The sequence below is a fragment of the Crocuta crocuta genome, unplaced genomic scaffold (genome assembly GCF_008692635.1).
Source record: "Crocuta crocuta isolate KB4526 unplaced genomic scaffold, BGI_CrCroc_1.0 scaffold26, whole genome shotgun sequence".
Lineage (NCBI taxonomy): Eukaryota > Metazoa > Chordata > Mammalia > Carnivora > Hyaenidae > Crocuta > Crocuta crocuta.
Window position 1 is genome coordinate 4,050,551 of NW_027532249.1, and position 12,630 is coordinate 4,063,180.

Genomic DNA, 12,630 nt, shown 5'->3' on the forward strand with positions numbered 1-12,630 from the left:
CAAAGCACTTAACTGATTAGTTTTCACATAAGATAGTATTTATATATTCTCCTGTATTCTTCTATCTGGAGCAATTAGGAGCCCTAACAGCTGGTGCCATAGCCAAATAAAGCAGTTCCAACACAGTGAATGGTAATGGCATTTCTCTTGGAAAGCTGTTGTACTAATCCACTGTTAAATTCAACAAGGGCAGCAAAGTCAATAGACTAAATATAGTTCAACCAAAAATTTAAAAAAATTTTTTAAAAACACTGCATGATTAAATAGTAAGATGATACTGTCTACTGTCTATCAAAACCAGTACACATGGTATACACTGTAAAGAATATAAAGCAAAAGAGACCAAGGACCTTGAGTATCTTCTCAAAGGAATTGCTGCACTGCACAACTCCAAGGGGCTGACTGATTTCTTATATTGTTTTCTATGTGAATGGTGGCCCCATGTTGTGCTGTGCAACAACTGAGTGGTGGTACACAGTAGTCCTGCTTATAATTTCATAAATAGCATGTGTTGGATATAATGCAGTAGATACCTCAAACAAAAACTGGAAAATTCAGTGTCACTCATGTAGTTCACTTATTCAACCAACGATACCTATATACTGGTTTGAAAGGAAGTTATTTATAGTACAACAATTACTTGTAAATGTGACAGAAACCACTGGCTAAACAGGTGCCCCTGATAATCTAATTACCTGAGTATGTCCTGTAAGAAGATATAAGTCTCTCCCCCCAATTTTCACTTGTATGTCCTGGATCTGAATCTACAGAATAAGAAGAGACAGGAGAAAAGAAAAAAAGCACACGAAGGGAAATGCAGAATTCAACAAACCAACATTTTTCAAAAGACCACTAGTTTAGTCAATGATCTATCATTGTTTTTCCAAAAGACTATTTTTAAGGTAAAGCCAAAAGCACATTTAAAACACAGGTTTGGCTAAAGATTTCAATTTGGCCAAGACTTCAGTTTCTTCGATTAGGCTATTAAAGCTGAGAAAGTCAACCATGCAGTCTGCAATAATAGATATTACTGATGCTACTTATTAAAAGAGATCTCCTTTGAAGCTATATTATTTCTAATCTCTGAATAATGATAAAAGAGGCAGTCCTCTATCAAATTCTGTTTAGAATTTGTCTTCAGAAAACTTGAATAAAGGGCCTAAATAATCCTTTTTGTTCTACGAATGCCAAACTACTCAGAAAACAATGGAACACTTTGGACTGCAATATCATTCTAGACCACAGGCCTTTCAAATGGTATGAATTACTACACTGATCACTATTTAAGACTTCTTAGAAAGAAAGCAGCCTAAAATCAAAACAAAGTTTATCGGCTAAGATAAGAATATGGAATTCTGCCTAGCAATTCATGACAAGTAAAAATATCTCCAACTGACTTATGGTGATATGGCCAGAGCAGATAGTTTTACTTACAAACAATATGCCATTTTAACTCACAATATTATTTTGATCTTCATATACTCAATTTTTTGGCATACACTTTTCTTTCCAGGATCATTATTATTATTCATGAGTTCAGTTAGGTATAAAGAAGCAAATGTTGGGGGAAAAAAGAAACCAATTTAGAGAACAAGTAAAACATAGTATTTGAAACTTTTAAAGATAAGCAAAAAGTTTAGCGTTGAGAAGGCTCACTCAATTGAAAGGGAAGTAACTGATAAAGTAACATTTAGACCAATTCTAAACCAAGTGGATAAATGGATTCAATGACAAGTTTTTAATGAAAAGTTGTATTTCTAAACTGAACAAAGTTAGCAACGAGAAAAATTCCATGAAGAAATATTTGACATTTCATTTAAAGACAAGCGAAAATGGCCTCCATATACTGCAAACAAATGGAAAAGCAGCAACCGATACACTGTGCCAACAAATTGAATTAAATGAATTACTAAAAGCAAATCATAGTTTAGCAACAGACTAAAGCATAGTGAATAAACTGAACTTTCAATTATATTCATTAATATAAGGAAGTGGTATAAGTTTACTGAAATCTTCCTTTGGCAGAAAATTAATCCATTCTGACTCCCTTTGGCTTTTACTCAAAAAAGTATGTTTATATTTGGTGCATTTTAATGTGTACTCTACAAAGATTTAATTCAGGAGCTGAATTAAAAGCTTCTGTATCTTGTCCCCTAACTCACCCACTTCTGAGCTATACTGAGACTAGAGCTACCTAGGAGGTTTCTGTACAACACTGAGTGCCAAGCAGAGTAATTATCCCTCCCTGATATGTTATCTGCAGCAAGGTAAGACAAACAACAGTTGTATTTTAAAAGCCACCTTTTTAAGTTAATATTCTGTTTTGGGTTGCAAGAAACTAAAAGAAAAAATCAAGAATGATTAAAAAGGTTTGCACTATACGTTTGAAAATTTTTAAAGTAAAAGTTTTAAAGATGGGGGAGGGACAAAAGCAAATCTGTACAAATAATCTCCATGAAAATCATCAAAAGATTATCATCCTTATTAAGCAAAGCACGGATTTTATCTGCTATTCTAACATTGTTACCAAAAAAATTATATTTGTTTTCTTTTTTAAAAAGTTCCTCTCTCCAAATTTCTTTGGGTCATATTAAACAGGGTAAATCCTTCAATGGCATCAGAAAAACAGAACTTCTAAGGCCGGCTGGCAAAGAAAATTTAGTTTAAAACATCTGAACATGCTCCAGAACTGCTACCATGGATTTTGGGAACAGATCATACTGTGTTTCTTTGGATTTTCTCATGCCGCATTATCTACATATGCCAAAAGAAAAAAAATAGTAAGTAAATAAAGAAGGCTTATAAAGAGAAAACAAAGATTTTTAAAAAGTGAAGGACACTATATCGTTCTACTTATTTAAACATAAACTAAAAACGATGAAGTACCACTGATTTACTTCTATAGGATATCAGATCTATCAAACCTAAAGAAAAACAGGTATCCCAATGTTATTTGAGGTTAAAGAACATTCATATACTGCTGGTGGCTTTGTAACAAAGTATAATTATTTTGGAGAAATATCATAGAAATATTTAATCCTTAATACCTTAACCCTACTCCTGGGAATGAGTAAGAAAGAATTCAGGTGTAATAAAAATACAATATGCAAAGATGCATATGATGACATTGGTCATAACAAAATAATTACATGTTTAGTTTGAAGGCCAAGAAGAGACCTCTCATGAGTACCCTCAAGATAGCTGTTGATTAGTATTTTCATGTCAAGGGATTGTGGCTTTCCTTGGATGCCGTTAGACTAGGAAAGAAAAGAAGTATGGTTTTTTGACTGATAGTACAGGAATAAAGTTCACTTGGGTACAAACAATACTAATTGAGATAACAGTTTTTAGTTATTAATTACTGTACTAAAAACTACATACAGTGTCAGTACTGAAATATGCTGACCCAATATTCATTTTCCCCTTCTTAACAGAAGGACTCCAGTTTTGATTAGGGTGACACTATACCCAGTTGAAAGTAGTTAACTGTCCAGACTCTTGTAACTAAGGCTTAACCAATGAGATGCAGGTAGAAGTTTCTAGGGATGTTGTTTCATCAATACAAAGGCAAAGTCTCACTGGAAGAAAGATACTTTCTCCTAGGTCCTTCCTCTTTTACTCTCTTCCCAGGAGGAGGCAGAAGATACTCTGTGACTATAAAGCAAAATGATTAAGGACAAAGCCCATGTATGAGTTAAGAGTGAGTGCAGAATGATGAAAACATCCCTTTCCCTGATGGCATTACTGAGCTACTATAACAACACTGGACTACTGATACCTCCTGGTCTTATTACAGTAGATGAAAAAAATCTCAATCTATTTAAGTCTAAGTCGGTTTTCTGTTTTAATTAACATATCATAAACTGATTTTACACAGTATGTCACTGAATGATTACAATTCTCTGAAGCTACTATTACATGCACTTTAATAGATGAGAAAATTGGAGTTATAAAGGGCTCAAATTTTTTGGCCAGGACTAGCAGGGAGCTGAGTAGGGACACAACATTAATCTGTCTGACTCCAAAGCTTCTGATAATAAACACTATGCAATGATTTACCTCTACTGTAACTACAACTAACTTATCCTGCCAGGATTCTAGACAAAGAGGGACTGAAACGAAAAGCTAAAAATAAGTGATTAAGCAAACTACAGGTTTGGAATAATTTGTCTTCTTGTCACTCTATATATTCACCTAACATTTCATAGGGCAAAATTTATGGGAATTCTCTAAGAGAATAGGACAATGTTGGATAGATACTGAAATGATATAAGCAGATATACTTGAAGTTTCTGAAATAAATAGTATTATGATGCATCGGTAAGGAACCCCTGGCATGACTTCAAATTATGCTGTAATGTTCCCCCAAATTTTGTCTCGTCAAGCAATTACTTTCTAAAAGTATCTTTTAAAAAATTAATAAATATTAAATAATTCAGAGTTAAAAAGCTTAAGACACACTAGGGTATCTCAAAATGAAGACTAAGAATGATTCATCCAGCTGATGGCAGTCTTGCTGATTTGGCAGATCACTGAGTCTTCCTTGAAGCATGAATATCTTTTTTAAAAAGTAACTGGGGAGCCTGGGTTGGTTAAGCTTCTGACTTTGGGTCAGGTCATGATCTCATGGTTCATGAGCTCAAGCCTCACATCAGGCTCTGCAATGACAGTGCAGAGACTGCTTGGAATTCTCTCTCCATTCTTCCACTCGACCGCATGTGCATGCACATGAACATAAGCATGCGCAGAAGACTCAAAATATATAAACTTTAAAAAATTTTTAAAAGACTGTCTTACAGAAATAATTATGCTTGTTATTTTAAAATTCAAGTCCTACAAAATCAAAGAAAGTAAAAAGTCATTCCAATCTTGGAAATAGAGTATTCACATCTAGTGGCCATCATTCCAAGCATCTCTCTAAATTATATATATAAAGAGAAAGGAACTGGGGTGTGTGTCTGTTAATTTACATACAAACAAAAATATCATATGTATGTACTATTTTAAAATAAAAAGCTGAAAGATTTTATTTTAATCCAACATAAAAAGAACAGGAACTAGGGTTCCTGGATAGCTACTCTTAATTTCAGGGTCATGAGTTCAAGCACCACATTGGGTTCAGAGCTTAAAGAAAAAAAAAAAAAAGAGGAGGAGGAGAGATCATATACTAAAATTTAAACACATTATATGTAAACATATATATGAAAGAGTTTTAGATGAAGATTAAAAATTTTAAGTAATTATTTTAAAAGACTATATATTTCATGGGGCACCTGGGTGGCTCAGTTGGTTAAGCATCTGACTTCAGCTCAGGTCATGATCTCATGGTTTGCAGGTTCAAGCCCTGCATCGGGCTCTGTGCTGACAGCTCAGAGCCTGGAACCTCCTTCAGATTTTGTGTCTTCCCCTCTCTCTGCCCCTCCCATGCTCATGCTCTGTCTCTCTCTGTCTCTGAATAATGAATAAAGATGTTAAAAAAAAAAACTTAAAAAAAAACTATATGTTTCAGTTATAGACAATATCAGTTATTCCCTTGCTATAAGAGATGAGCTGAGTAGCATTAATAACATTTTGTCCTTATTGCCAATCCCCCAGTCTTTTATTTAACCTAAGTCAGGGTTAAAATATTTACATTTTTGTTCTGGGCCCATAATACAGTAACTAGGTTTGGCTAGGTTGGTTTTACTACATACAGTTTTTTATACTTCAATAATTTTATCCTTCAATATGTGTGTTAATATATGCCCTGTGTGCACATACATACAAATATAAATATACAGAATGTGACTTTTAATAAAGTAAACAGTACATATTATTTCATAACCTATTTTTAAAATTTGTATGCTATGAGCATCTTTTCATCTCATGTATTCTTTTATTTTTAAGAGTAAAAACCGTATTTCTTAATTGGATTTACCATAATTGAACAAATTCTCTATAACTTAACATATTTTTCTGCAGTTATTTTTGCTATTCTAAGTAGAGATAAACACACTTGAAGATAATTTTAATTGTCATCAATAATTACTTATATAGATTAAATTCCAAATTAAAGAATAACTCAAATGTTAACAACCTTTCTGTTTTGAAAAATATTTTCATATTTACCTCCAACAATATATTCTTATAATTTAGACCAAGTAGGGGCGCCTGGGTGGCTCAGTCAGTTGAGCGTACAACTTTGGCTCAGGTCATAATCTCACAATTCGTGGGTTTGAGCCCCGCATCGGGCTCTGTGCTGACAGCTAGCTCAGAGCCTGGAGCCTGCTTCAGATTCTGTATCTCCCTCTATCTCTGACCCTCCCCTGTTCACGTTGTGTGTTGTGTCTCTGTCTCTCAGAAATAAATAAAAACATTAAAAAAATTAATTTAGACCAACTAAATTATAAACTATTCTAAACTATTCCTATTTCTGGTCAGTGACCACCTGGTACAAGTTAGGCCAACAATTCTGTCCAATGTTTTATACTGTACTTCTTTGATTACTTTTGATATTTTTAATAAAAAAATATTTTAAATGTTTATTTATTTTGATTATATAGAACGAGAGTAAGAGGCAGAGGCTCCACTGCTAGCACAGGGCTGGTTTGGGACTGTCTCTCTCCCTTTCTCTCTGCCCTTCCCCTGCTCGTGCACTTGCTCTCTCTCAAAACAAATAAACACTTTTAAAAAAAATTCAAAAACATTAACAAAGTACAAAATTTCTTCACCAATTTTCAAGGCTTAAAAAGGTCATGTTTAAGAACAATTTCTAATTCAAGCTAAGACAGACAGCAAAATAAATACACAAAAGGAGTCCTACCTACTAAAAACGTATGATAAAATTTAAGTACTTTCTAAAGCTATGATAGCACAGGGTGTTTCAAATATTTTCAGATTCCACAGTCAAGATTATTTCCAAATTGATGACTAAGATGACCAGAAAGATATAAGTAGAATACAATCTCTGTACATAAACTCAGAATGGGACAGTAACTTTCTGTGAGTGAAGCTGAAACATTGTTAAGAACAGCTCATTATTAATATTTCACGCAAGGGATAAAATAATTATGATAAATACATAATACTCAAGTTCGTATTAGTTTCAAGAAATGATTAGTTCAGAGCTAAAACAAAATCTAATGGTTTATTAGACTGTGGTAATAAGGTTATGATCTATTATGAACAACCAGGATTGACAGAGGTCAAGGACCATTTCTGACATGTAAGTTTTGAAGAAGAAAGTACCATGAATGGGCTTAGGCAGTAAACCTCAATCATTTGTTTTTTCAGGGTTGTGGAGGACATATTTCTGATTCATTCCTGAAATGTACACTGCCTAAACTGTTTTCTTTGTTGGGTTCACTACTGTGTCCACAAAAACTCAACTTTTTCTCAACTCTAACATATTCTATGCTCCCTCTATCAGAGTAAATTTTCATTACTGAAATGCTATCCAAGAAATTAAGTTCTGAAAGTGGTAAGAGATTTGTAATAAACCTGAGAGTAAGGAAAGAAGCAAATTGTTTTTATCTGATGAGAAATCATGTTTGGGTGAGAAACAATGAATTTCTGTCCCCAAATGATAAATCTGAAATACCAAAATACCAATATTTCTCTATTAAAATGGAGTGCAAGAGGAATGATATGAAGCAAATCATAGTAAAAGAATGATTAAGACTTTATCAGAGAACAAATTATTCTACCTGTGTCTGAATCTCGTTCTTCATTTCTTGATGGGCTAATGGTAAAAGGAAGTTTACGTTTCATGGACGATTTCTCTTTCATCTCCTTGCCCACATCACCTCGGTCAATTTTTGGAGTTTTACTATATGATGCAATCTTGTCTTTACTCTATTAAAAATTAAATATGAATAGTTATAACAATATTGGCTTAGCAAGACAGTAATTAAAAATTATGAAGAAAATGTTCAAATATATTCAAAAGCAGAAATACTACAAACCACTATCTTTAATGTATTCGAGACCCAGTTTCAACAACTGTAACTTTTTTCCTAAATTGTCTCATATTCTACTTTTACTTAATATAACTTTAAAATACCAGTAAGACAAACTATCTTGAATATAATAAAACTCTGTAAGCATAATATACACGTTACCATCAATGAACAAATATATAAATCTGAAAAAGTGATTCTGGATAGAATAAAACATAATATGCTTTGTTAGTATCATGTACCCACTCATTCGGGTGAATATCCTACCTTCGTGGTCTACAGCCATTATCAAGTTCACACTTATTATAATCTTAATATCTGAATTGGTACTACACATCTAAACTGGACTATAAGAACTCCTTTGAGAAAAACATGGTAGACACTAAGAATAAGCCACATCACCTTAAAACAATAGTCCCCAAACTATCTATGATAATAAATGACAGATATAATAGTTATAGAGATTCTCAGAAGCAAATCAGAAGTAGACTCAGATTGAAGAAGAAAGCAGCTTCAACCCAAAAAAGAAAATATAGGAAGGAAGAGGGGAAAGAAGAGGCACAAAAAATAAAACAGTGAATTTTTTTTAGAGTGGAATGTATCAATAAAATCAAAAGGTGATTTTAAATGAGCAATACTCTAGTATTGCTCTAGTGAATCTAACCATGAAAATGAAAAAGAGAAATAATAAAGATTGGAATTGAGACTTACATACAATTCCGGAGGGTTTATGGAAAAGTTACCAAAAAAAGTTACAAAAAGATACTGTATTCATTTTTATATCACTAAAATTTTAAGATTATTTTCTTTGAAATCATGCATTACTAAAAGCTGGCTCAGGAAAGAAAAAGAAAATCTGAATAGACCAATCAATGATCACAGAAGACAATAAATCCACAGCCAAAGATTTTAAGTTTAAAAAAGGTAACTAGCCCAGAAGATTTTATAAGAGATTTAAAAAAATTCAAGAAACAGATATTTCCCATTTCATGTAAAAATTACTACAGCATAAAATGATATGATTAGAAGCTACCAATCCATGTTTAAGTCTAAAATAAAACATACCAAGAGTACAAGATAGAAATTATAAACTAAATTGCTTATGAAATAAATGCAAAATTACCTTAAATAAACTGTCAAATCAAATTTAGTGTCTTAAAACTTAAGAATCAAGCAGGGCTCACCCAAAGAATACAGGATAGTTTATTATTAGAAAATCTCTTAAGACCACTCACCATATCAAAAAATTAAAGAAAAACCATATGATAATCTTAACAGGTGACAAAAGTTAACATCTCAATAGAGTCTACATTTATTTTTGATAAATCTATTAACAAATCAGGAGAAGAATGTGACTTCCTTATATATTAACTGATAAAGATTTCTGAAGAATAAAAGCTCATATTATTTACTTCTCAGTTATAAATTCTCTTAAGCGGTTTTTCCACTTCTGCCAATGAATTCAAGCTTCACAGGCATGTATTTTGTTTATAAAGTTATTTTAAAACATAGGTTTTATTATTATTCAGGTCTGGTGAAGTCAACAGATCAGCTGACTACTGCCACTAAAAAGGCAGTTTGTTATTAATAGTTCCCAAGCAGGGGCATGCTACACTGCATAGGGCCACAAAGAGTAGCACCAAAGTGGGTCAGGAGGCAGAGGTAGAGAAGGGAAATGTGGGCAAAAGCTTTTATTGTGGTTTCCTCAGGAAAGAAAAGGCAAGGCCTGGCTATTTTAAACACTGTCAGTAGTTTCAGGGTGTGGCACTGTTTCTCTTATTGTCTGGTACATGGCTCTAGTGTGATTAGGGCAGGGGACAGTGGCCCAGAATGTGAGAGTTGGATACAGCTGGGGTTGGGTTTGGACTCTGGATTGGTTTGTATATGAAATGTATGGTCACAGCGAGTTAAGATCTCTGGGAATTGGCCAGCTCTGGGAATGGCAGTCTCCCCAGTGTCAGCAGGCCACAATATCGAAGCATCAGAAATAAAAAGGCGTAATTAATACAAAGGTTAACCAATAAAATTCTAGAGTCTTGCCTTAGAAGTCTTTATGATTAATAAAAGAATCTAAGAAAAACATGAAGATGTCCCTCTCCCCTTGCACCTGTTTCAGTAAGCATTCTTCTCAAAACAACAATTCTTCTATTTCCTGAATTCCTTCTCAAGGAATAGTTCAATCAACCTCAGGGTGGATCCACATTACTTTTTCTACATACACAAGTTTAATTCATTCAACATCTTTTACATCTGCCAACTCTTTTTCATCCCCATAGCTGCTGCCCACACTGCCTTTTGCTTGGAATTTTAAAATAACACTCTAGCCATGACCCTTCCGTTTTGGCTCAATGGCAACAGGATAAATTGCAAGTTCCTTAGCAACACATATAAGGCCATAATGAACTGGCTGCTGTCTAATGCTTATCTCCTACTCTCTATCCTCCACAGGCCATATCCTAACTTTGTAAGTATTACCATAACAGATTTATGTCTTTTTTACATCTTGGAACGTCCTCTGTTTCCACTTTCCTGCTGGCCAACTACTTATTCAGCCTTGAGAATCCAGATTAAGTATCTTTTCTACTGTGACACCATGCCTGAACCCTCTAGCTAGAATTGATTGTTTCTCTCCTTTTTGTCCTATCATTATACACTCAGTACTCTCATTAGTGTGCTTCCTACAATGGTAGAGAAATTCTTAAATTATGGTATCTGAGACCATCATAAGATCTGCAAGGCTAAAAATATACTCACAGTAACACTAAGGTGCTACTGTACGTTTCTCATTCTCTCAAGAATATGCACTGGAGTTTTCTAGAGACTATATGCCAAGTGACATCCAAACACACTGCATGTAGATGCACATGAGAATTTGGTGATCTTCTGTTAAATCACACATTAAAGATATGTGCAAAACCAGTAACACTCTTCTCACTAATATTTTTTTGTCCTGGAACATATAGTTGTTTTCCATAAAGATATCTTATGTGTGCAAACATATACACATATGTATTTTTTAAACCAGTTAATAAACATTTTAAATGTTTTCTCAGTTTTAATATCTGATAATGTAAGTATCAACAGATATACCTACATATGAAAAAGCTCTTTGGGATCTTTAATTATGCTGAAGGGGTCCTGAGAGCAAAACATTTCAGACAAACAGGAAGAGTAATTAGTTAAGAGTCTTCATGAAGACTTAAATGTCTTAACCATTCACGGTTTTATTCCAAGTGTCATAAAAGAATACATAACACAAGAGGAATCCAATATAAGATTTGTTAAATAAAATGAATAATAAATTCACTCTGCTTATGATTTGTCACATTGGGCAAATTAAAATATCATTTGGGGAAAGTTGTCTATGGTGGAATAAAGGTATTACCAACTTACCTCCCCAAGAAACAACTATAAATCTAGACAAAATTGTCAAAAGCAACAAGGTTCCAAAAACTGAAAAATAGCAAACAACAAATTGAGAAGCATTTTTTTTTTCTCACGAAAAACTGCTGAACTATGGATAAGAACACTGAGTGTCTTTGGCATTCTTGTTGGGGGAATGCTCTCATTCCCTGGCTGATGCTTAGTTTGCATGAAGTGCTACCGGGGTGGGGCTGGCAAGAAAAACAGCATCTTTGCTGCCAGAGTGTGTCCACTTGAATTGGCAAAGAAGGTAAAAAGCCTACATGCAGCTGCATTGTTTCTAAAAATAGCAAAAAGGGTAGGAAACGATTGGAGGAGGCAAAAAACATACATCTTTTTAGCCTAAGGTTGTGATCCTGCTGCAGAAGAGCAGCAGCTGGTGAATAAGCCAAACATTTAACAGGGAGACTGCAGAAATGAGAGAGCCATAGGGGGTGCCAGCTAAGACTGCCACACATCCATGGCGAGAGGAGAAGCCATGTCCATGGGAAAGATGGGAGAAGGGCTAAGCTCTCCATTTATCCTCACTGACTGGGAGATGGTGTGTACACGCAGAGGAAATCTGAGAGGGTCTAACCTTTCTACATATCCTTAGTTGACTGCACACAAACACAGGGAAGACCCAGGTGAGTCAAACAGAAAGAAAATGCCAGGACAGATTTCAAAAATACCCTAACATTGAATGCACTCCCCAACACACCGGCAAGTCTGTCTGTAGAAGCTGGAAACCAGACTGGCATGGTGTTTGAATACAACCTCTGACCAATGGCTGCTGACTAATCTATACACATACAATGGTGCCTCTGTGGAAGCAAGACTAAACTATAAAAAGAAAAAAAAAATGGATACCAGTGGTTGTGATAAATACCACAGAGAAACTCCTAACATTTTACTCAAAACAAACACACACACACAACTCAGCAACAATTACAAGGTTCAGGTGGGAAATAATGAGTACCCAGAACTGTACTACTGCTACAGTATATGATTTAAATTGTCCAGTTTCCAATAAAAATTAAGACATACAAAAAAGCAAAGAAAAAAGTATTCAACAGAAATTTCCCTGAATAAGCCTAGATACTACATTTGACAGTTATTATAAAGAAAGAAATAAAACAGTGTTTAAAAAATTCCAGTAAGGAAAAAATCACAGAAAGAGCCAAATGGAAATAATAGATTTGAGAAGAAAAGTAACTGAGCCTCGTTGGCTCAGTCGGTTAAGTGTCTGACTTCAGCTCAGGTCATGATCTCTGGCTTTGGAGTTTGAGCC

The 12,630-nt window shown here is 34.2% G+C and overlaps 1 protein-coding gene across 2 annotated transcripts in view; it reads right to left on the reverse strand.

Moving 5' to 3' along the window:
* ANKRD12 (ankyrin repeat domain 12) overlaps positions 1–12,630 on the reverse strand; it is a 123,081-nt gene that overhangs the window by 72,357 nt on the left and 38,094 nt on the right. The window contains exons 3-4 of one of the 2 annotated variants that reach the window (XM_077778170.1): positions 7,686–7,833; positions 696–764 (exon numbers count right to left, since the gene is read on the reverse strand). In XM_077778170.1, coding sequence (XP_077634296.1) covers positions 696–764; positions 7,686–7,833 — 217 coding nt within the window. The remainder of the gene's footprint in view (positions 1–695; positions 765–7,685; positions 7,834–12,630) is intronic. The other variant, XM_077778167.1, reaches the window with a different exon arrangement.